General features: G+C 46.4%; 1 protein-coding gene across 2 annotated transcripts in view; it reads right to left on the bottom strand.

Moving 5' to 3' along the window:
- The window catches only part of LOC146206995 (atrial natriuretic peptide-converting enzyme), a 253409-nt gene that overhangs the window by 60640 nt on the left and 166945 nt on the right, over nucleotides 1-25824 (bottom strand). For both annotated transcript variants that reach the window (XM_084591738.1, XM_084591728.1), the window contains one exon: nucleotides 22398-22554. In XM_084591738.1, the coding sequence (XP_084447864.1) occupies nucleotides 22398-22554 (157 nt within the window). The remainder of the gene's footprint in view (nucleotides 1-22397; nucleotides 22555-25824) is intronic.

Here is a 25824-nt window from a genome sequence, read left to right as displayed (position 1 = left end):
ATGCCGAACCTCCAAGTTGTGTCTTATGGCTTTTCCATGTCAGGGCCAGGCAGTTTTGTTTGTGTATGAAGGCTTCTCGGACAGTATTTTCAAGGCGCACTAAGTGGTCGATCGTTGCGCATCCTTTTTTAAAACCACATTGATGAATAATAAGAAGTTGACGAGATTCTAAAATCAAGGTTAGTCAGATGTTTATAACGCTTTCAAAACATTTTGCTAAACAGCTGGTCAGAGCTATGGGCCTATAACTGCCAGCTGAGGTCGGCGGCTTTCCTGGTTTTAGAAACGGAACAATAACAGCTTGTTCAATACTCTGAGTTTTCTCAGAGTCCAAGTTTTGCTAAAAAATTTCACAAGTGCCTGTACAGAAGATTCAGATAAGTGAACTAGCATTTCATAATGAATTTTATCAGAACCAGGCGCAGTCTTTTTTCAGCAGGTAGGACATACTTTACTTCTTGGAGTGTAATAAAACTATTGTAGGGTTCATTTCTGCCACCACTTGTTGGGAGTCTGTTTCTCAGCCATGTTTTTGTATTCTAAGAATGTTTCTGTGTAGTGTGAAGAACTTGAAACGTGTGTGAAATGTTTGCCTAGTATATTGGCCTGTTCTTCTATGCTAGTCTGAGCTCCAAGGGCTGTTAGAATAGGAATTGTAAAGGGGAAAAAGTTTCCACTGAGTTTATGAACTTGATCCCACATTTTCTTAGATGTCATTGAGCTATTTACTGACGTGACATACCTCTGCCATGATTCTTTTTCGAGTTGCGGCGGATGTATCGAGCTTTAGCTCCGGCCTTTTTAATAAGGATAATATTGATACGTGGCAAGGTAAGGCCAAGAGATTAGTCCAAGATCACAGGAACACAGCAGCGTTAACCGGGCACCAATCGACACTGCTTCACTAAAACTCACGAGCTTCATCTTCCGTCCTTATGCAGATACCAATGCATGCACCGCCGAATGTAGCAATATTTTCGTGTGTAGGGTATCTTTGGAAAACACGATATGCTTAATTTTTCCGCTTTTTAGCCTCCTTACATTCCCGTGTCCACCACATTTTGAGGTTTTGTCACACCACACCTAAGGAGTGTGGAATGACGAGGTGTGCGGCAGTGATAACGCATGTCGGGAACAATTAATTTCGTTTGTCGACACTAAGGGCATCTGAGAAATGTTTTTCTCTACTTTAAAGAGCTCTGCTAAGTGAAGTTTCCACCGGTTTGGTCGGGATGACTGATGGCGAGAATGACAAGCTGAGTATTGTTGGCAGGGATATGAATTGTTCAGAACATCTCATTTAAAATCATTAAGGTAAACTAAAAGCCAAATCTAAAGAAGTCATTTTTCAGAGCTTGCTGAACAGTATGTGGACTTAAAGAAGTTCAACAAGCGAATGTTACAACTAAGAATAAAATCCTCTATAAGCTGTCCACGTGTATAGGTTTTTTCAGTTCCCAACAATGAGTCTGCATTGAAATCTCCTACTATCAGGTAGCAGGTAGGGTTCTGAAAGGTGGCTAAAGAGGTTTTCTAAATCATCAAGAGTTATTTTAGGATGTGGCTCAAGATACACAGAACACAGAGCAAGGGTTTTAAGGTCGATTATTGGGGCTGCTACAGCTTCTAAAAGAGTACTTAATTTCAGTTCTTGAGCTGGAATTCCACTTTGCAATATGATGGCCGCACCGCCCGAAAACTTGCTTGCTTACTCTCGACCTTGGCAGAAGACCTGATATTTCTTCAGTATATTTGTGTGTTTGGAACCTAAATGTGTTTTCTGTAAGCAGAGTGCAACTGGCGAGAGTGTATCTAGGATGTCTTGTATGTCATTAATAATCTTTACAAGTCATAAGTTAGGTTTTTTTCAGGGCCCGTCATTTGGGCCTTGTCTGTTCTTGTTCGTTGCAAGAAGCTCCACCGTCTAAGACTGGAAAGAGCAGTTCTGGCTTGTGTCCATTACCTCTTCTGAGGTGCTGGACGAATGTGCCAGAAGCGTGTGTTCCATCTTTTTAGAAGTTGCCTCGTGGCCCGCCGACCCTGAGGGACGCGTAGCCTGTTTGTGGGTGGTGGAGGAGCGTAGGCTACTTCCAGCGGGGCCGGTGGTGGCATTACCTCAGGTTGATTTGTGGGCTGGACAGGTGCCGAAGACCGTTGTGGTTTCCCGCCCCATCGCACCACATCAGCGAGATTTGGCTCCGCTTTGAACTGAAATGCGTTCTTGATTTTGTTGTATTGGAATTTGGGTGTGTACCTCTTTGTGTGGGATGTTCTCTGTTGTTTTCAGTGGTATGATCTGCTTTTCTTCTTTCCGTTTTGGCAGGATCGAGAGTATGCGGTTTCATCCCCTTACAGTTCGCACTGTGTGGGACTGCGGTGCAGTTGTCAGAGTTGTGGTCATTCGCAGCACATTTCGCACAAGGTTTGCAGCCACGGCATCTTTGCGAACCATGGCCGTATTTCTGGCAGTTGAAGCATCTTCTCAGATTTGGAATGTACGGTCAGACATTTACTTTTATATATCCCACTTGAATTTACTCTACGAGGGTGCAGCTATTTAAAGTAAGAACCAGATGTTTTGTAGGGATTTCTTTGTCATCCTTTAGGATTTTGTGAACAGCTATGACATTTTCTAGTCCTGCCATTTCACCTTCAGTGAGAGCAATGAAGTCTATTTCTGATATTGCTCATTTTACAGTGTTCAAGGACCGGTGGGGAGTGATGAAGACAGGGATGTCCCCAAGCGACAGAATGTTTTTTCAGGTTGTAGGACTGCATTTCTAGCAAGAAATCATCATTTTCAAGTTTTGATACTTTATATCCGGGGCCAAGTTTTTGGTCAGACACTTTGACACAATGAAAGAGAAGATTTTTCGAGCAGGTTTTCGAGTTCCTCGCTACGTATGACGTGAAACTTTGGGAATGTTTCTTTCGCCTTCAAAAAAAAATGGCTCGTAGAATCGGTCCGCCCTCTTTTGATTAGAGGGCGATCATTGTTGGGGATAGACTTCATGAAAGTGTTTGATTTTTTCGGTAGTTGTGCCTGCCATCCACCATGGAGCCCTACGCGGGGGCGGGACAGGAACTTGCAAGTTCTGCCTACGCCAGCAGCACACCGATACTATAACCTAATATGAGCACCTCAGAGTAGCTACTCCACATAAGGTTAACCCTCACCACCAAGGAAAACAGAAAAAATCAAGAAACGAGGAGGAGTACCGAGAAAAGAGATAGAAAGTGAAAAATGAAGGGCAGGACAGGAAAAGGCGACTGCCGATTTCCCCCTTGTGGGTCAGCGCGGAGATGCCTTCTATGGGAAGCGTGGGCCAAAGTGATGTGTTGCCTCCGCCGAGGGTCCTTAAAGGTGATTAGCCAAAGGAAATACAGCGCTAAATTTTTGACGCTAAATTTGTGTTTCGTCAAACATTTTGCGCTGTATTTTCTTTGGTTAAACACAATGTCACACCAACTAGCCCAGCAAGATATACTGTTGACTTTAAAGGTGCAAACACTCAGCATCGGCGCAACCACCAGGATCCCCTTTTCCCCAAACACGGCAATGCCCCGCATGTCTAAGCGATGGTGGGGGGGTGTCCGTGGTTTCGCACAGTACACGCAAACATCTGCTTTAACAGATGCCCCCTGTGGGGCGACTGTTCTGTTGTATAGTTTAGTATACTTGCTTCTTTTAAAAAATTGACCTGACGCCAATGTGGGGGGAAGAGTAATGGGGCAAAAGTGTGTAAATGGTCTTCCTTATTGTCTTAAGTTTTCAACGCGAGTTTTCAACATGTGTATAACACATGATTTACAGTGAGATTACCTCTGCACGAGTCACATAAGGGGTTGTCTTGCTTTAGTAGTATGAGGCTATGTGTAAGACGATACGGCGTAAAATCACTTTGGGGAATGCATGATTTCCATTTTACCAACACAGGCTTTACTAAGTGAAATTTACTATTTACGGCGTTTATGTTTGACTTTACTAACTCTACATGCGACAGAGGTGGCATAGCATTCAGCAGTGAAGATGGATGCATACTGTGGGAGTCTTATTATTGTCTATCATATTCCTCGTACCACTGCACTTCCAAGCTGTTTTCGAACCATCAGCATAAATGTTTGGTAGCCTTCTTTCTTCAAAAAATTCTTGAATGATTTGTTCCGGGGGCATTTGTGCTTTGCGCAATTGTGTGAGATCGCAGTCTGCACGAAAATTGTACCACGGAGCTCTGACCATAGAGCAATGTTAAGTAATGCCTGAGGTTCTGGCAGATCTATTCGAATCTCAAGAGGCCTGGTAGCTTAAGGTTTCTTCCTGAATATTATTCTCGAAGGACACTTTGTAACGGCCGGGTGGCAGATGCGTTTCGGTTAACATCGCAATGTAAGAACATGTGTGAAAGTAAAAGTGTTTCTGCTGATTTCTAGTGGAGTTGATGCGTTTTGACGCGAAGACGTGCTACGGGGAATGTTCTGTACGCGCTGCATGAAAGACGTAGGCTTTGTTGTGTATCAAGGCTTGTCTTTTTAGCCGAGCTTGCTGATTCATGAGCTATACTTCCATATTCTAAGGTGGAGCGTATCAAACGGCGATAGATGTGTAGAAGGCATGCTCTATCAGACCCCCAATGTTTCCGAGAGAGTACTTTTAGTAAGTTCAGATTCTTGTTGAGGTTGTTTATGTGAGGTAGGAACTTAAATTTTCTGTCAAATCTTACGCCCAAAAAGATATATCCTCTTGTTTTGCTGGTACTGCGGTTGTATTTAGGTGCACTGTGCGACCGATCTGTACTCCACTTTTCAGCGAAAAAAAAAACAACCCTTTTTTTTTTTAGCAGTAAACGTTACCTGATTTTTCGTAAACGAAAATATCTAGCTTTTTAATGCCAGTTGTGTCGTTTTTTTTATATTGAGAGGCTCGAGGTGATCGCTGTAGATTGACCACTTTAAGATTATTCTGTAGTTCATTGTTAGGATGAAATTCACTCCATTCTCTTGAACGTGAGCCCATGAAATGGGAGGCCTAAAAGGAAGTCGTACAGGCAGTTGAGCAACCTGTTATGATGGAGGATCTCGAACCTACACGTGGTGCCATAAGCTTTTTCCATAAACCGCCAGGCTGTGCCGGGCGATCAGTGCGGTCGCAAGGGCGCCAGCATGAAAGGGGCGCCGATCTCCACTGAGAGCCCCTCGCCCACCCCCCATTTCATTAACGCCCGTACCCCGCTTTGTCTTTCGTCCTTAATAAGAGACATTAGCTGTGTGCTCTTAGAAGTGAGGGAAGCAGCATGGTTGCGTGTAGAACTCGCTAAAGCGTCGCCCGTGAAGGGAAAACGGAAGGAGGGAGGAAGATGAGGAGGAGGAAAGGCATGGAGGTTAACGGATAAAATAAACCGGTTTGCTACCCTGCACTCGGGGAAGGGGGTGAGTGGATATAAAAGTGAATGGTAAGATAGAGATAGGTGAAGTCAGTATAGTCACATCAAAGATATGTCACGTCACATCACATCATGTCACAGTCATATCACCTCACATAACAGCAAAATCACAGCCTATTGATCAGACCTGTGGTTTTCATGAAGCGGGGCAGTGCCTGGGAGGCCTTCACCGCCGACGATCGTCGCGGCCAGTGACCTAGAATCTTGATTTCAGTCAGTGGGCGTCCACCTAGACGCTCCAGCGCACGACAGAAACACTGTCTTTCCGCACTGTATATGGGGCACTCACAAAGAATGTGGCCTATAGCCTCGTCTTGTTCGCAGGTTGCACATGCAGGGCTATTTACTATACCTATCGCAAAAGAATAACTGCCGGCACAGCAAAGTTCCTTCACGTCAGGGTAGGCCAAGTGGAAGCCGGAGCTGCAGGTCAGGGTCTAGGGATTTTAAGCGGCAGTTCGCAAAATGGCCAGAATTCCACAAGGCGAGCGTGTGCTCCCGTGCAAGTGCGCGAAGCCTGCTCGCTGCATCTGCCCTGGAAAAGGTGATCAACACACAATCGCCGTCTTGGTGGGATGTTCGCACGACCTCATCCGCGCGGAGATTGCCCGCTATGCCGCTGTGTTCTGGAAGCCATTGGTAGATGATGTCACGTCCTCCATTTATGGTATAGTGATGAAGTCCTCATATTTCTGCGACGACTTGCTCATTGGCTCCACGGCGAAGAGCGCTTTTAAGGCTTACAGGGCTGCTTCTGAATATGTGAAAATAGACCACCGCTGAGGTCTCTGCTGACTGATATGCCTAATTGCGACACGAAGAGCGGTTAGCTCTGCGGCTGTCGAAAACGTCCGGTGAATTGTCCTAACTTTTATTTCTATAATAGTTGCGGGGATGACGATGGAGCCTGAAGCACTCACAGTATTCTCTGAACCGTCGGTGTAGACGTGCGAACGATTTGCATGGTGCTCATGAAAGTATTCAAGAGTGACTTGTTTTAGCTCGATAGCTCGACCTTCTTCCTGATGTCGGCTATTGAAAGAAGTACGTGGGTTGATGCAGGCTCCAAAGCGGATAAGACGGTCTAGATGCGGGTGTAAACTGGGACAGCAGAATAGCGCGATGTGCATCAACGATCTCTGTAAAAGGTATACGCGGCCTGGTAATAGGACGACTAGCCAAATGATGAGAGGGAACGCAAGAGATGTGTCGGAAATGTGCCCTCGTGGCGTCAACTATTAGGTAGGTAGTTATGGGATCCTCCTGTGCAATTAATATGGTAGCAGCAGTAGAGGCACATTTCGGCAATCCCAGGCAGGTTTGCAGAGTTTGAGCCATGAACGCTCTGTAGAATTCTCAAGTTGGCTTTCTGATATTTCCAAGTGCAGGTAAGCTGTACCGAAGGAATCCCATAAATAATGTATTGTACAGCTGGAGCATCAACCCCACTGATGCTCCCCATGAGTTTCCCCCAATAAAGCCAATTACGTGAGCAATAGCTGTCAGCCTCTTTTTCATGAAAATATGGAGAGTCCACGAAAGATTTCGGTCGATGATCACTCCTAGAAAGCGATGGCTGCTTTCGTAGGATATTGCTTTGCCATCAATGTGTATGGTGTAAGGTGACATGTTCTTACATGTAAATGCAACTAGCGAACACTGTCAGCCTCTTTTTCATGAAAATATGGAGAGTCCACGAAAGATTTCGGTCGATGATCACTCCTAGAAAGCGATGGCTGCTTTCGTAGGATATTGCTTTGCCATCAATGTGTATGGTGTAAGGTGACATGTTCTTACATGTAAATGCAACTAGCGAACACTTTTTGGTAGATACCTGTAGACCTTGCACGTTGTACAGATGATACCAGGTCCACCACGTTGTAAATTAAAGAGCGTCCACGTCGAAACCCGGACAATATATGCGGATATACGCGGTAGCGCTCCAGGTATTACTCAATACGTGTAAACAGAATTCTTTGCAGTACTTAACCGACGCAGCTAGCCAGTGCAATTGTACGGTATGATGTCAAGTCCAGAGGCAATTTGCCAGGTTTCAGGAGCGAAACTAAACGAATGCAGTTACACTCATCTGGAACTGTAGCCTGACTCTATAATTTGTTGTAATATTCCAAAAAACGTGTCATGCTTCTTGTCGAAGATTCCCAAGCGCAAAGTATGTCACACCGTCGGGAACCGGCGATGATGACCGTCTGCAAGAAGCCAGCGCAGAGTCATGTTTCTCCACGGAGAAGGGAAGGTTCATTCATGAATCCGGAGAAGCTGGAACATTGGTGAAATATAGCGTTGCCGTTTTGGTTGATTGGCTTGCTAGCGCAGAAATCTTCAGCTACCTAAACCTCACCACGTCTTTGGTAAAGTGCGAGAGATCTGAATGGGTAGAGCTGTGGAGCGGAGACCACGAACGACATTCCAGATGCGTGATAAAGGCGGATTAAGCCTTTCCCAGATTGACCTCCAACATTTTGCCTGGAGGGCTTAAACTCGGCGCTGAATGTTCTCTTGCATGCACTTCGCATCTATGAGGTCGAAGCGCGACTTCGTGCATCTACGCTCTTCGCTCCGTCGCAGTGATCGCAGGCGCTGTAATTCCGTATCAAACGTTTTGTAGTTAGACATTGGGGTGAAGATGGAGGTGGCGTTTATCATGGCCTCCATGTCTTTTGAAAATCTGCAGAGAGGCCTGCTCTTCAAGCATCTTCCATAAGTGCTCGAAACGCCGACCAATCGATGCGGTGCATACGTGTGGCAGAAGTGGATGTGCAAAGGCCATTTATGATCACATATGTAGGGATGTGGTCGCTTCCGTGTGTTTATATATCCGGAAACCATTGGACGCTGCTGGTAAGGCATGGAGACACGAAAGCCAAATCAAGACGGTTACTGTACGTTGCCCCTCGAATAAAGGTCGGCGTACCGTCATTAAGACACTGCAGGTCATGATAAAAGGGGAAGGACAAAAGCTCTCTTCCCTTAAGGTTCATTAGAACGCTTCCCCACATGATGTGGTCTTCTATGATGATCCAAGGGCCAGGTGTAATCTCCGTCAAATCATTCAATCGTGTGGCGTCAACAAGCCTGGATGGCGACATATACACAACCACAAGCGTAAATGTGAGATTGCGCTCCTTCACTGTCAGGCAAACGTACTTATTATCATTGTTGGGAGGAACCGGATGGAGTACATACATGAGTTCTCGTCGCATATAGATTATAACCCTGCTGTTTCCTTGGTGCGTTGGATATTCGGGACTGAAGCCCCCGGGCATTACATTGAAAAATAGATGCGTCCTTGAGTTTTTCTCCAAATGTTAATGCTGGGGGAGCCATTGTGTCTGCTACTGTAGAGCCGCTAGAACTGGTGTCCAGAACCTATAGCGCATTCGGCGGGCGTGCGCAGGCTAGATAGCATAGCGGGGATAGCATTCATCATGGACGTGAGAATGGCCTGTAGGTCTTGGCCATGTCCCACATCCTGACTTTTCAGCAGTAGGTGCAGGACATTCCTGGCCCAGCGGACGTGAAAGGTTTTGGTAGCGGTTAACGTCTGAGGCAGCATCTCTTGTTTTAAAACAGCAGGCCTTGTTATCAAAATTAGCTGCTTTTTTAGATGATCTTCGGCGATGCGGACAACGCCGTCCCCTGTTCGTAGATTGATTTGCTTCAGCCCTGCCCAATCATGAGGGCCACGGTAGTTGGCGCAGTTCAGAACAATCGCGCGGCAAATGTCGCCGCTATGCGGCTCTGAGCATCTAGGGCACACAATAGACTTTTTGCAGACGGCACTCACGTGCCCGATCTTCAAACACTTTCTACACTGACGTGGCTTAGGCACTAAGTGCAGGACCGGTAGTCGAAAACGCCCAACCTTCACATGCGATGGTATGCAGTCGCCATTGAAAGTGAGCTTGATGCATTTCGATCTCTCCAGGCACTGCACTTGCAGTATATGGAAATGCTATTTGATGCTGGCTGATTATGATTGATAGATCGGTGTCAGCGATGGCCACATCGACATTGTAGATGACGCCGGCCGTAGTGCCGCTGCCCTGAAGAATATGGGAGCGCGCACTGATGTCGCCGAGTTTGTTGATGGCGGTCAATCTCTCCAGTGCGCTCCGGTTCACGACATTAATGGCAATTATGCTTTTGTAGGGATTCACTCTGACGTCTTAAACCTTTCCAGCGGCAAGGCTTTCAATGAACACAGACCTGACTTGCCTGTTGAGTAGGTTAAGATTGTCTGTTGGCGTCTCTGCACAAACAGGACAGTGTGTGTCGGGGGGCCTCGCGCAGTGATGACGCGTAGACGTGCTGGATGAGGACGAGTCTTTTCGTCGGCGTAGTCTTCGCTTTTTTGCACTGGCACGAACCCATCGTCGTCAGTATAAGAGTCATCACTAGCAGCCGAGTACAGCGCGGTGGCCGGCCGGCTTGCGTCACTCGAGTGGTAGAGGCGCTTCCTCTGGGCCACCGCTGCGTTGCACCAGGTTCCAAGGGATGTCCATCGCCGTGCAAAAACGGAAGCGCCGCCTCCCGTTAATGGCTCAAATTACAAAACATTAGTTGTGGTTTAACTCTGGTTGCATTGCGATAGGAACCGCGGAAGCTTCGTTGGTCTGCTACATTATTCCCCTATCACGCCCTATCAATGTAAGGTGCTACATTATTGGGGCACTTAAGCTCACCCTTTAAGAGCATAACGCGAGAGCGTAAGTTACCAGTCTTCTTCTTCTCCTTCCTCTTCTTCTGTTCCTCCTCCCTGGCTGTCCAAGGTCAAGCGTGGCCTCCGCCACGCGTGGCGGGGGACTATGCGACGGATCGAAACCTGGCGCAGTATTGCTATCGCAATAAAATAGTTCTGGTAAAGAACCGCTTCTTCCTCGAGACATAGCGCGATTCCCGCCTTCTTTTGTTACCCACTGGTGGGGGGGGGGGGGGGGGGGGGGGAGAAGAATTTTTACTGTGCTGTCTGTACAGTGCCTGCCTCAGTCTCGCTTTTTTTGTCACCTAAATCTCCTTTCAACGCATGCTTTGCATGATGGCCGTTTTTATCGTTTCAGCATGCTGTCGGTGCAAACAATGTTGGAGCGCGCACCTTCGAAAAAAAAAAAAAAAACACGCTTTTGAGGTCGAAAACGGATCTGACGGTCGATAAGGTGCCTTGTTGACCGCCTTTTTCATGAGCGCAGGAGTTTGGGCTATGAGACTATAATGACTCGGCCACTGAAAAAAATTAGTTTTGGACGAAAGAAATGATTGTAATTATGAATCCTAGAAAACATTCGCACACAAAAATAAATTAATCCTAATTTTGAGTAAAGAACGATTTTTTGCTACTTGTTGCTACGTGTATGATTGTGACTGTGGACGAAATTTCGTGCAGTATGTAGTAGTAGCGGTAGAAGCCTTTATTGGAGCGCAACACGTAGGCGCCTAATACATCGATTGTGGCTACTTCGAAAAGAGAGGTTGAATTTCCTGAGTCTGCGTGGTTTGTTTTAATTTTGAAATCTCCTCCTTACCCTGTGGCAGACTGAAGAAAAACTAATATTCTTTATGGCAACCCATGGCTGCACGTATTTTTTCAAGCACTGTACTAATCAAGAGGGTTTGTACGTGAAATAAAAGGAAGACATAAAGGCTAAATTTATATGTGTGCAGTGAAAGTTTTCATCATCATTATTATCAGCCTGACTATGCCCACTGAAGGGCGAAGGCCTCTCCCATATTTCTCCACTTAACCCTGTTCTGTGCTAGCTGCATCCACTTGACCCCTGCGAACTTCTTAACCCTAAAGTTTTGAAGGAGAAACAAAAAAAAACACGGAAAAATGTATCTTTAAAGTACAAGAAAAAGCCTATTCTCTTAGGCTAAACTAACCTGTTCTAGCCTGACAAGCACTATCCGGCCTATAACTTGACTTGTGCAGGTTCAGATCACACAGGCAACAATCATTTTTCCCCGCTGAACTTTTACCCATGTCTGTGAAGAAAAGTGTTCCGTGAAACTTTCTTCACATAAGTCCGCCGCCGAGGTACTGTTATTCAGCACCGAAGAAATACATAATAGAGTGTTTTAGCATCATCTTACGGCAAACACTACGGCAAATACGGCCATATTCAAATATATATCCATGGCAAACGTCCTCCTCCCGTACCTATACCGTAAACCCGTTCCAAGACGCGATGACCGAGTGGTTTGGGCGCCCGTCTCGACTGCGGGAGGTTCGAAACCCACCGCCGGACACCCACCGGTAAAATGGGTACAAGCGTCCCCCGGCGCCCGGCTCTCTCAGGGGTGTGCGTTTGGAAGAGGCTCTGCTAACCCTGCTGTGCTCCTTGGAGGGCTTAAAGTTTCCAACAACTAATGACCTGCAAAGGTCGGGTTCTCACAGGTCGAGTTTCCACCATGGCTGTAGCATGGCTGTAGGGCCAAAAGAAAAAAAAAACTGGGTGTGGGCAGCAGTCACAAGGGTTTCCAGCACTAAAAAATCAGAACACGCTTTAACGCGCCTACTGATCGCTGTTTGCTAGCGTAATCAGAGTTTGGCGATTGTTCTTTTCCAGAACTGCAGGCGACGGTGTGCGCGCCTCGCGAAAGTGTCATCGCGGAGGCACCGTGGCGCTGGGAGGGGATTCGCACAGGATGCTATCGCTTCCTCATTGAGGAGATGCCGTTGCGCTAGGGGCATTGAGGGCATCGCGGCATTCAGCCGAGGGTAACCACCTTTAGCAGGCTGCGATATTTGAAACTGGGTTTGTGGCCCGCGAGGGCACAGAGGGGTTTACGGAGCTTCCCCCAAGCACATTCGCCCAGAGGAGCCGGGCGCCAGGCCGGGGAGCGCTTGTACCCAATTTTTACCGGTGGGTGTCCGGCGGTGGGTTTCGAACTAACCACCTCCCGCAGCCGAGAAGGGTGCCCTAACCACTAGGCCACGGCTTCGTACACTTTCTCGCAAAGTCAGACAGGCGGGAAATCCGGACTTGCTATGGGACTGCAGTGATCTCTGAGAAGTGAACTTCATCAGTTTCAGTGAACCTTTACGTCTTTCGACACGCTGGCTTAAAGCGTTTCGCACTTGAAACAAGGCTTTTCTGAGTTTTCGCGTGTGCAGGACACGACTCGTTTTCAGTTTTGAACCCCGTGAAACACGGTAACTCGAACCACCTTTGCAGGCTGAAGTGTTCGAAACTATTTTGCCCCAGAAGGAGCGCAGCGGGGTTTGCGGAGCCTCTTCCAAGCGCACACCCCTTGAGAGCCGGGCGCCAGGCCGGGGGACGCTTGTACCCATTTTTACCGGTGGGTGTCCGGCGGCGGGTTTCGAACGGGCCTTCTGAGTACTAAGTACTCAGAAGGGCGTGTTGTCGGGCTAGTTGGCTCTGCATAGTATATAAAAGAAATGCGCAACAACTTAGGCAGGACACAGGAAGAAACACATACAACAGTTGTGAACTGTTGTATGTGTTTCTTCCTGTGTCCTGTCTAAGTTGTTGCGCATTTCTTTTATATACTAAAAAGTACTCAGTGAGCGCAGATATGAGCTTACTGTGAGTTAACACTGACGATACGACATTAGATACGACTAAACTGTGCCTGTTAAAAAAGAGCTCCAGGTCATACAGGCGACTCGGGTACGCCAGGCGATCATCCCGAGCGCCTCATCGCCGGGCACTCCCTGCGGGCTGACGAATTCCTCGGGGATGAGTAGCCAGCAGCTTCGCATAGTCCATCTTACTGAGCCTGAACAAATGCATATATTCGTTCGCATCCATGCATTCCATTTCGGTCAGGCCGTTCTCGCGCAAGTGTGAGCTGAGGGAAAAGAACATCTCTTCCCACGACCGCGTGCCGAATAGAAGACCATGGCAGCTGGCCCATCTAGACTCACAAAAATGTCACGAAGCTGAGAAACTGCACAAAAGTGGCTATAGGCCTTGCTTACATATCTTGATGGCGCAAAAAAAAAATGTCAAGAAAAATTGGAAAAGTGGTTTTCAGAATTTTTTTATTTTACGACTGTTTCAAAAAAGTACTTCAGCCATGGCAACCACCTACATATTTGCGTTTTCTAATGACCACTATCATCGTCAGAAATCACGTACCGTCTGTTGCAGAAGTTTGCGGCCCAACGCGCCGGGCAGAGGAGCAGTATAGCTCCCGAGAGGCGGCGCTGCGCCCGCCGGCGCTGCCTGGTGACGCAGCTATAAAGGGTGAGGAGGCTTGTTCTCTTCCCCTCATCCCGCGGCTGAGAGCAAAGATGTGCGATATCAACCGCGGGATGAGGGGAAGAGAACAAGCCTCCTTGCTCTTTATAGCTACGTCACCAGGCAGCGCCGGCGGTCGCAGCGCCGCCTCTCGGGAGCGATACTGCTCCTCTGCCCGGCGCGTTGGGCCGCAAACTTCTGCAACAGACGGTACGTATACGGCAATGCGTGAAGCCAGTAAAGCAAGACGTGTGCAAGTACGGCGACCGTAGTAGCGGTACGGCTGCTAAAACACTATTGACAAGAGTAGTGTAGAAGCCATATTATTGTTTTAGACTGTAAAATCTATTACATTAATAAGTTGCAAAATTTTATTTTGGTATGTTCGTGGTTATATTTAACACGTACTGTAATTTCTCTTTTCAATAGATTTTGTTTATTCATTGTTTAGCGTAAAATCCCTACCTTAAACTTTGTGGCAATATGGCTTTCACAATTTTTCATTGGAGAGCCCTTGATATTTCTTGTGTTCATAATACCTGATGCATTATAAAATAAAGGCGCACGGACTGATATGTGCCTCAAAAGACCTCATTTAGTTTGGGTGGAGGAGGGGGATCTGATGCCTGAATTCTTGGCTCGCAGTGTCTCAAGTGCTGGAAGGCTAATGCGCAGTACGCCGGAAAAAGTGCAGCAACACAAATTGTCTTATGCCGCGCCATCTAATACTGAGGATGTGCGGGCGTATGGATATCTGTTTTGACAGTGTGCCAATTCCAGGGCTTGGAAGCAATACAATGGAGTCAACCGACTGCGCTCAATAAGTAGAGACCTAGCTCTATAGGACTACTCGTTCCTAAATGGACACTTATTTGTCCCTTCATCGCGATGAACTACTTGCTGCTATTTATCTTGCAATAGCTATAGTAAGTGTCGCTTTGGTGTCCGCTCTATTCATGCCTCTAGCATTGCCTGGTTTCTTATAAAGATTGAAATCAAACAAGCAGCCAATATTGCCACTTTGCTCGTGCGCGGAACCTTCTTGAAGAATACCGTCTTGGAAGAATACCTTCTTGCAGGAGCAAGTTGTATGGAAATGCAACTAAACTTATTTTTCACTGATAAGGTACGTATTTTTAGACCTTATCGGCTACTTATAATATTAGCGGTCTGTGACCCGCTGGCACCTAGGTATAATCTAGGGCGGTGTCATGGTGACGACTTCTGGCTGGCGCTATTGATCTTCCCTCAGCCAGGTGATGAACTGTGTTTTGAGGAAAAAATGAATAGAGCAAAAGTAAATATAAAGAAAAAAATGAGTATGACGGCCGAAGGGGAGGGGGGTGCTTGTCAGAATTCCCACAGGGCGTCAAATGAGGTCAGGCCGGCCCTGCCGCCAGGCAGCATTGCATTTCAACAAAACCTCCTCGAATTGTACTTTCAAAGCCAACACGATGGTCGGTTGTTGACCATGCTTTCTTAAAACAGCAATGGTGAAAGTCGAGAAGTAAACGGGACTCAAGAAGCAAGATTAACTTAATACTTAAAACACTTTTTCCCCCTGATTCGTTCCATGTTTCCTTATCGTTGCTATCTTTTATACCAAAGAACAACAAATTTTTCCTACGGGAACGACACTCTAATTCGCCCAGATTGATTAGTACGTTCCGCGTAGCTTTAGAAAGCTGGTTATTTTGAGCCTGCATTTCTACTCTGTCTTCAAGCGTGGAAACAGCCGGCAGACCCTCTGCTAATTTGTCACTTTTAAAATGAAATTCTCGAATTTCTCATCTATTTGTTTTTGTTGCTTTTCCAGAGCCTCTATTTTACTATACGCTCTTGCCCTGCCAATAACTTCGGCAAAGAACGTATTGCCTAAGCGAGTTCACGTTTCTGTACATCCGACAGAGGACGAGGGTTCTCTACTACGTCACCGGCTCAACAATCTTATTCTGAACCAAAAATCTATTGCACCAGCACAGAGACAGACGCCAGCGCAAACAAGTATGCACTGCCGTAAAGACCAGGTGAGCTCCGGTACCTAGTTTTCACGCATACGAGTTGGCTTATCATGACAAAATAAACCAACATGAAGAAAGAGCAGATGTCCGCATCTCGGCACCAGAACCCAAAGGCCTTGTCTGTAGCAGAAGTAGTCCTTCATTCCACCTGACCTCATCCCATCTGAAAGAGCCCTGATCAACCAAGCCGCACGAATTCGCCTGCTAAGCCGATAGCACTGCGTGTCTGAACGCCTGGGAGGCTTCCAATAAGGAAGGAAAGCCCCGATTAACCAGGCCGCATAATATAAGGTTGTGTGTCTGGGTCCTAGTAAGGGTCCCAGGTAAGGGTCCTGGGAGCTTGGTCTTATCATTTGACAGAAAGCCCCGATTAACCAAGCCGCATGAAATCGCCTGCGAATCCTATACCGATTACGTGTCAGAATGCAACGGTCCTGCGAGGCTGATTCTCATCTCACTTCTAAAAGGAAAGTCCATCTTAAACAGCCCGCATGATAGTGTCAGTAAAGCCTCTAAGCAAAATGCCGGCTCAAGTGAGGAGTCCTCAAATCGGGCCGTTACTCCGAACTGCGGCAAAAAGCGTGCCGTATGCAAATTTGGAGGATTAATGTTTAGTCCTGGCTCGAAAAAGACTAAAAAGAGCAGGAAGACGAACTGCTCATTTGATCAGGCTTACTATGTTGCTGGAATGAGCTTTTTGACGCTGGGTGTGTCGCTGGCATCCGCGATGCACTGGGAGAAGTACTGTTTGTGCGCTGGGGCCAGTATCGCTTTGGAAATAAGTCCGGAAACTGGGAGGCGAGAAATAATGCGCATGTGAAAAATATGCTTCAAATAAGCGCTTTTTTGCTACGAAGTCGCTGCGCACCAGTAATAAAACAAATTGGCAGTATCTTTTTTCTAGAGTTTTCGTGTTTCGATAGGTTGTTTTGAGAGAGACCACGACCGCCGCGCCTTTGAATCTCATGACACACTGACGATTAACCTACAACTAAAACTGGAATGGAATGATGTGGGCTACCAAGCATAACAAACTTCACAGCTGATCTTGAGAGCACTCTAACACAATGATTACTGCCAAAATGTTCAACGCGGGCTCAATCGCAGGCGATCGTAGCCTCCACCGCGGCCCAGTATAAACTGCAGAAAGAAAAAATAAAAAGAGGAACAGAGTAATTTACCGAGCGATGGGCCCATGAGAGAAAAAAAAAACATACAGCGCTTGTAATGCCTATTTTGCGTGTTTCTCAAGCTTGTACGCTCCTTCTTACTCTGCGTATAAACCAGCCGAGCCTCGGTCATCGCAAAGCTTCTCGAAATATTTACATACAAAGAAGATTTAGTTACCAGCAAAACCTCAGAGGGGAAAAAATGGGGAACCTAGTGGTCTGGGTCCGTCGAAGCCTTTCAGAAACATTAGACCGTGCACGGTTATTTGTCGCATCGGTGACCACGAGGTGCTTCCCAGCGGAAGCCGACCATCGTCACGCCTCACGTCTTGAAGTTGTTCACATTGTCCGGATTAAGCCGTATTACGTGTTACCCTGTAGGAGCCCTTCCATGTTTTCTCCGCTGCATCTTTCGCGCTAACCAACACGTGTAGAGACTATTCATGTTTTTGCGGGTGCTTTCTTTTTCGCTTAGAATGGGGACGATGCTTCTTTCGGAAAGGGGGCAGTGTAGCGCCAGAAGAACAAGAAGCGCGATCGCTGCTGCCTTGACTCGCACTGTGCTGCACTGAGTCGAGGTCTCTGACATGTACTTTTAGAAGGTGCTTCGACAAGCTGTGTCACTGGGGCAATTTCTGTACGAAGAAGCGAATTCATGATTCCTACTTCCTCGAGGCATGAACATGATCACAAGGACCACACGTTGCGAACAGCACACGACACCGATCAAATGTTGCTATTTATCCAAATGCCAGCAAAAATGCTCCTAACGTGTTTGAACGATAAAATATTTTAGAAAAATATATTGGTCTACATGGTGTGTCTGTTAGCGTAAAAATATGTTTTGATGGTGGGTAATTTTGGACGGAAGGAAGAGGCCCCCTCTTGTCTGGGCGAATTTTAGACTTGCGTGCTTTTTTCTCGTTTTTTTTTTTTGCTATTTAAAATCAACATACTGTATGTTAGGACATTTGTAATTGCAAACAAAGTTTAGTGTTTAATTATTATATGGTACTGCAGTCGACACCGTGTCTGTTCAGGTTCATAATGCATCCATAGTGGATAAAAGCAGCCTTTAAAAAAAACTCGCATAGAGGGTGACGCCCGCTTCCCCTCCAGGTAATAAATAGTAAGAATATAATTAGCATCCCTCTTTTCAATTGCTCCTGTGGAGCAGTTAATCAGCGCTATGTTTTTGAACGCCCAAGACGGCAGGTCAAATCCGCTTTTAGAGCCAATGCACTATTTCACGAGGTCTAACCGGGTCTTCGGGATCTCCTTCACAGATACTGCGCCTTTTCTTTCCTGTAAATCAATTACTAATGAGCCTGATAAAACTTTATTGTGAATAAGTTTGCAGGAATAGAGGGAAGTTAGCTACAGTGCCGCAGGCCGTGGAGACCTTTGGCGACGCCGGCCCATTCGACGGCCTTGAACTGAATGTCAGGGTCATCGCTGGACCTTACCTTATCCCAAGCTCCTTTAGAGGGATCAGGCAAGATTTCTGAGGGAGGCTTATGGGCTTTTCACACCTAGATCTTATGATTGAAGTTGTCTTTCTCCCCGCAAAAGCGGCAGAAGAGATTCAAATCTTTATATATGAATTTTGATATGTAGTTTGGGTTGGGGCTGTCTTTGTATGACATGCTGTTGTCTGGTCTGTGCTTTAGAGGGTGGTGGAATATTTTTATTGCTTTGTACTGTGCAGTGAGTTCGTGGTATGATCGCCACAAAAGGTTCCGGTTCCTGATTTTGAGCCCACGCTCGGCCGGCTAATTCTCGACCGTATTGGTGGGCAGCCTCATTTCCCGGATTGCCCGCATGAGCTGGGGTCCATATTAGTACATCTCTTAAGAAAGAAAATTTTTTTTTACTTCAATGAGTATTTGTGAGATGGGAATGGAAACCCTACATTTAGAAAAGTTACTGATCGCCAACGTGGAGTCGCTTACTATGGTAGTTGCGTTTGCCTCCTCCGCGACTAGCGGTCTGAATGTGGAAACCGTCTCCGCCATAACCAGGCTCGCTGAGCTAATGCTGGGGTGTCTAGCTCCACATATCGAATATTTATAGGATCTTCCGTGTCTTCTGCGGCGTCGATGTAGATGATATCCTATAGCCGGCTCAGGGTCTTGTGCAGGCTCTCAGCTCATGCTTCTCTTCGGTTGATGTACGTGGGGGTTTATGTTCCGAGGAAGAGGTTTGAGGGTGAACCTCTTTCGGATGTCGCATGGAATAGTTTGAGGGAAGTCTTGGATGGGCTCGCCCCCAATACATAGTCTCTGAAGTATTCTCCTACCGGCGGGCGTGCTAGACAGGCGCCTTATTTGGGCAGTTCATTGTGCTTTTTTGAGTTCCTCGTGGCCATTGTGGACCCTGAGTTGAGTAGCTTTTCATTGGGAGTCGAGCGAACCAGGCCCATGGCTGTTTCGTAAGCCATTCTAACGATGGAGTCGACTCTCTGCACTTGATCTTTTCTGAGTTTTAAGTACGGGAGTGAGTACGCAATCGTGCTTATCATGAAGGCGTCTATGAGTTTGAACAGGTCGTGTTCTTTCATGCCTCGTTTTTTATCAGTAATTCTTTGTATTAGTCTGGCTGTTTGGTGGACCGCTCATTTGAGTTTGTTTATTGTGTGCACGTTTCCAGAGTTTGTATGGAGCCTGAGCCCCGGGATCTTCATATCCTCCAAATCTGTTACTTCCATGCCCTGTATAATGACTTAGTCAAGGGCGCATTTATTTTCATTTATGAACGAATATAAGCTCCGATTTTTCAGGGGAGCTTTCGAGGCCTGCTTTCCTAGCCTCTTCATCGATGACGTCTGCAGCTGCTTGAAGAGCGGCCTCGATTTCACCATGAGAGCCCTTTGTTGCCCACACCGTAATATCGTCCGCGCACAGGTTGTGCTCTATTCTTGGTATATTGATGAGTCCGGGACCTTGATTAGTGGCAGATTAAAGAGGAACGGAGAGAGAACAGCCCCCTGAGGGGTGCCTCTGTTTCCCAGCTTTATCGAGTCGGATTTCAAATTGCCCACGTGCAGTTCCACCAAGCGCTCACTCAGAAAGGCCTTGATGTAGTTGTAAGCCTTTCGTCCAGGGTTAATATTGTTTAGGTGCTCTAGTATGGTATAATGGGAAACATTGTCAAACGCTTTCTTTAGGTCGATAGCCAGAATAGCCTGCGTATTTACCTTTTAAGATCTGTTAATGGATGTCATGTGGCAGTTGAAGCATGGCATCCTGTGTAGAAAGTCCCCTTCTTAAGCCCACCATGGTGTGTGGTAGAAGCGAGTATTCTTCGGCATAGTCCTGCAGTCTATTAAGCACAACATGCTCCATTAGAATACCTAAGCAGGAGGTAAGCGAGATTGGCCTTCGGTTATCGATGTCGATCTTCTTGTTGGATTTTGAAATAAAAATCATCTTGGCGTGCTACCAGGATTAGGGTACGCTACCACTCTCCCAGCACTCATTCAAGTAGTCCGTGGGCGCTGTGACCGACTTTAGTTCTAGGTTCCGCAGCATCTTATTATTGACTTTATTTGGTCCATGCACAGACTTGGCCTTCAGTTCAGACAGTGCGGCCTAGATCTCTGCGTCCGCAAAATGCTCGTCGAGAGTTTGGTTGTCGCGTCCCGTGTGAAAGCATTATGAAAAAATGAATAATGATGATGGCAATTAATAACAATGCTAATAAAATTATTAGTTTTTTTATTTTTTTCTCATTCCATTTTCCTCCCCCTGTGAAGAATGTTGTCTGTTTCAAAGTTGTGTTAATTTATATTTTCTGCAGTGCCGATGTGAAGCCGTCATTGTTTTGTTTTGGGGGCCTTGTCAAGTTGTCATTACGACAACTTTTTCTGCTGTGCTCCCTCATCCTATGCACACATTTGGTGTAAATAAACATTATTATTATTATAATCCATGATAATTAGCGGTATAAAAATAAAAACTAAATAAATCAAGAAAAATAAATAAAATACAAAGTAAATTTAAAAGTAGAGAAATAAAAAAGTAGCGGGGTTCCAACAAAGGTAAACCGAGTTAGACTCGCAAAAGTATGGTTTAATTCGGTTTAGCTGTTAGTCGGAATTTGTTTTTTTTTTTTTGCTCTAAGTTTCGATTTTGTTACGCTCTAGAATATATACGCATTAGGCAAAAGTCTTAACGTTTATGGCGTTCCAACTCAGCGCGCAGGATACGGCGTGCTTCTTCCTCCGAGACAGTAGAAGTGCCGGCTGACCCTGGCGTGGTCTCACGTTTAACGTTTTAGTGTTTTTTATTTTTAGTTTCCTGTGTATTTTAAAATTATTTTGGTTGTTATGATCTTTCTTGTTACTTTAAGTTTTTATTCAATTCTTTTGTCCCACTAATCATCATGGATTACTGTATTAGTATTTGTTCATAAATACGATCATCACTATTTAGAATTTTACATTCCTATTAATTTCATTAGTAATTGGTTTACAGCAAAAAAAGGCGCAGCATCTGTCGCGCACATCCTGAAGGCCCGGTTAGACCTCGTGAAATAGTGCATTCGCGGTAAAAGGAAAATAAAATTACAAACGCTAAAATGTCAAACAGTAAAAATTACAAAACCGTCGTGGTAGCGCTAATGCTTCCGTGTTCTCCCAATGCAGTTTCTGCAGTGACCTCTAAATTTAAGTGCGAACATGGTCCTTCAGGACGTGCGTGGCTTGACCTTGAGTGCGACCTTCCCAAGCTCACCCGTAGTCAAGCGCCAACTGAGGAGTGCATCGTGGGGCCAACAAAGTGCGCACAAAGGGAGGGTACCGCGCATCTTTGTGTTTACGGACAACGGGACGGACTGGCACCGACTCAGCCCCGATGCGATGCGACTGGCATCTTGCTGCGCGCCATGGTTGCCTGCATAGGCTCACCGCGCAATTGCTACGTCAGACCGCGCGCCGAGTGAGCCGGGTAAGAAGACGACACCGCCGAACGGGAACACTTTGCCTAATGTGTGCATATCCTGAAGAGTGGCCGAATCAAAACTTAGAGCAAAAAAAAAAAAGAAATAGATGCCCACCAACAGCCAAACCGCAGTAAACCGTGGCACGTCTAACTCGGTTTAACCTTAACGCCTAATTTTTAGGATATTTTTCTTTTCTCTCTTTAACCAGCTAGGTAGTTACGGTTTACCTCTGGAGTTGTGCTTTCATTCAGTGAAGCAAATATGCCAACTGTGATGACCATCCCTTCCACCGAGTACAACCAGAAATTTTTGGATAATTTGTCGCTCCCATTTCTTCAAATAGCCCTCGCACTCATACCCATCTGAACTTGCGTAACCTTTTAGCTCGTGTTCCCAGATGTTTTGCAGCAAAAATCTCCGTTCAGAATTCTTGCAGATACCTGTAAAATGGTATACTGTGCCCAGAGAGCGTATGTGAGCGAGATTGGCCTCTGTCCGTCTCTCTTAGCTTCAGGTATGCAACAGATCTATCAATCTGCCCAATTTTGCCCGAAACAAAATACGTCCCTCGTTCAAGAAACTAGCCTTTTCACGACTCACCCTTGCTGCAGACAGGCTCCGGAGGTGAGCACCCATCGGTCGGCAACCAGCGTCCCATCGCAGATGTGCCTGCTGGCTTGCAGGAGCATCACGTGCCAGGGCCAGTCTCCATGGCGCACAGCTCGAGTGGTTGGCAGCGCTGAGGACTGGCCGCACTCTGCACGGGGATCCAGTATTTTCATGGCGCTGTGCCTCGATGTTAAGGATTAGCAGTGGTCGTCTTCCCTCTCGCAACCCCACAGGCCGAGCAATGAAACTAGACAGGCAAACAGGCCAGCATTGCAAGGAAACAGGTGAATGGAGCCCAAGAGACACATGGAGGGAACGTGATTCATCATCATCATCATCATCATCATCAGCCTGATTATACCCACTGCAGGGCGAAGGCCTCTCCCATATTTCTCCACTTAACCCGGTTCTGTGCTAGCTGCATCCACTTGACCCCTGCAAACTTCTCAACCTCATCCGCCCACCTAACTTTCTGCCGCCCCCTGCTACGCTTTCCTTCCCTTGGAATCCAGTTTGTTGCCCTCAGCGACCATCGGTTATCCTCTCTTCGCACTACATGTCCTGCCCATGTCCATTTCTTCTTCTTAATTTTCACTAGAATGTCGGTAACTTGAGTTATTTCTCTGACCCACTCTGCACGCTTTCTATCTCTTAATGTTACCCCTACCATTTTTCGTTCCATAGCCCTCTGGGTTGTCCTCAACTTAAGTAGAACTCTCTTGGTTAGCCTCCACATTTCAGCCCCATAGGTGATTACAGGCAAGATGCAACTGTTGTATACTTTCCTCTTGAGCGATACCGGTAAGCTGCTAGTCATAATCTGCGAGTGCTTGCCAAATGCGCTCCATCCCAATCTTATTCTTCTTGCTATTTGCTTTTCATGGTCCGGATCTGCGGTTACTACCTGTCCTAAGTAGACATATTCGCCTACTACTTCCAGTATTTCGCTACCTAATGTAAACTGCTGTTCCTTTCCGAGGCTGTTGAACATTACCTTAGTCTTCTGCATATTGATTTTCAAGCCTACCTTTCTACTTTTCCTGTCTAGGTCATCGATCATTATTTGCAGTTCATCCCCCGAGTTGCTTAGCAAGGCAATGTCATCAGCAAATCGCAGATTACTGAGGTATTCTCCATCTACCCTTATCCCTAACTGCTCCCATTCCAAGTCTCTGAATACTTCCTCTAAACAAGCTGTGAATAGTACTGGGGAGATTGTGTCTCCTTGCCTAACACCTTTCTTTATGGGAATTTTGTTACTTTCTTTATGCAGAACTATGGTTGCTGTGCAGCCACTATATATATCTTCCAGCACTTTCACGTACGGCTCGTCTACCCCCTGATTTCGCAATGCCTGCATCACCGCCGAGGTTTCAGCTGAGTCAAATGCTTTTTCGTAATCAATGAATGCTATGTATAAGGGCTGGCTATATTCCGAGCATTTTTCTATCACCTGATTGATGGTATGGATATGATCGATAGTACAGTACCGTTTCCGAAACCCTGCTTGATCCTTTGCTTGATTGCAGTCTAAGGTTGTCCTGATTCTATTAGCGATTACCTTAGTAAATACCTTATACGTAACAGACAGTAAGCTGATTGGTCTGTAATTTTTAAGGTCCTTAGAGTCCCCTTTCTTGTGAATGAGGATAATGTTTGCGTTCTTCCATGGTTCCGGTACCGTCGATGACACCAGGCATTGCGTATACAGGGTGGCCAGTTTTTCTAGCACGATATCCCCCCCGTCCTTCAGCAAATCTGTAGTTATCTGATCCTCTCCAGCTGATTTCCCCCTTTTCATAGTTTCTAGTGCTTTCTTGACCTCGTCCTTCGTCACTGGTGGAACGTCTGACTGTTTTTCCCTACCGCCAATCTCATTACGGTCCTGACTACTTTGGCTACTGTAGAGATCTGTATAGAACTCCTCGGCTACTTTGACTATCTTTTCCATATTAGTGATGACGTTGCCCACCTTGTCCCTTATCGCATACATCTGGTTTTTGCCTATGCCCAATTTCTTCTTTACCGCTTTAAGGCTTCCCCCGTTTTTTACAGCATGCTCAATTTTCTCCATGTTATACTTCCTTATATCGGCCACCTTGCGCTTATTGATTAGCTTTGATATCTCGGCCAATTCGATCTGGTCTGTTGGATTGGAAGCTTTCATACTCTGGCGTTTCTTAATCAAATCTTTCGTCTCCTTAGACAGCTTACCGGTATCCTCTTTAACTATCCTACCGCCTACTTCTACAGCGCACTCAGTAATGATATCTCTGAAATTATTGTTCCTTGCCTCTAGGGTAATATCACTGTCCTCAGTTGGAGCTGAATACCTATTCTGTAGCGAGATCCTGAACTCTTCTGCCCTCCCCCTCACTGCTAATTCGTTGATGGGTTTCTTTCTTACTAATCTGTTGCGTTCCTTCTTCAGATTTAGGCTAATTCGGGACCCAGTGATCGTATACTGTGCGCATATTGTTTACGTCCATGCGATCGTATTCTGCCCCGCGATCGTGTACTGCCCTGTGATCGTATACTGCCCCGTTACCGTACACATGCCTTGTGACGTGTACTGCCCCGCGAACGTATACTGCCCTGCGATCGTATATTACCACGCTATAGTATACTGTCCCTCGATCATATACTGTCCGGGATCGTATAGAGTACCGTGACCGCATACTGCCCTGCAATCGCATACTGTCCCTTGATCGTGGACATTCATGTGAGCCATCATTGTCTTGTACGAGTGCGAGTGGTGCACCTATGCCTGCTCCAGCTTCCTTCTACGAGTGTGGATGGTGCATCTACGTCAGGTCTTTGCCGATGGTGTTGGCCAAGTAAATGTGAAGCTGAGAAGGCGGAGACGAAGGCTAGGCGGGCAGAGGCAGGGGGGTTCGGGGCCGCGAAAATTCCAAGATGCGGGAACGAGAGGCAATGTGACAGAAGTGGGGCGGAGACGCGGACGATCGCAAAAAAGCGTGTTCTACTGAACTCGCAATGGAACGCACCAATATAAAAAATAAAAAAATAATCAATTGAGATATTCATAGAGTGTGCTTGCGTGTATGTGCGCGTACGGCGTGCTAGTGAGTGAGCGTGGTTGATTGAATGAGTGAAATGCTGTCGCGTCATACCCTCAACGGCGGAGTTTAAGTGTCCCCCTAATTTTTTATTCTTATCTTATGTCGGTGGCACTGTTTCTGTGCTCATTGACGAAGGCATACAAGAGTGCGTTGAGTGGCCTTGCCTTGTTTAGGGTAGAATTTCACCTATACATAAGCCAAAATTTGTCTTCAAGCGGAATAATTACACTAGGAAATTAATGATTTGAGAGTTGAGGCGACCTTTACTCGCATTCAGGCCGAGCTATAAGGCAGCGTTTTTGGCGCCGCGTCGTCGTCGCGGATACCGGCGTCGC

The sequence above is a fragment of the Amblyomma maculatum genome, chromosome 1 (assembly GCF_055883805.1).
Source record: "Amblyomma maculatum isolate TAMU_Amacu chromosome 1, ASM5588380v1, whole genome shotgun sequence".
Lineage (NCBI taxonomy): Eukaryota > Metazoa > Arthropoda > Arachnida > Ixodida > Ixodidae > Amblyomma > Amblyomma maculatum.
This window is presented reverse-complemented; position numbering and strand designations above follow the sequence as displayed.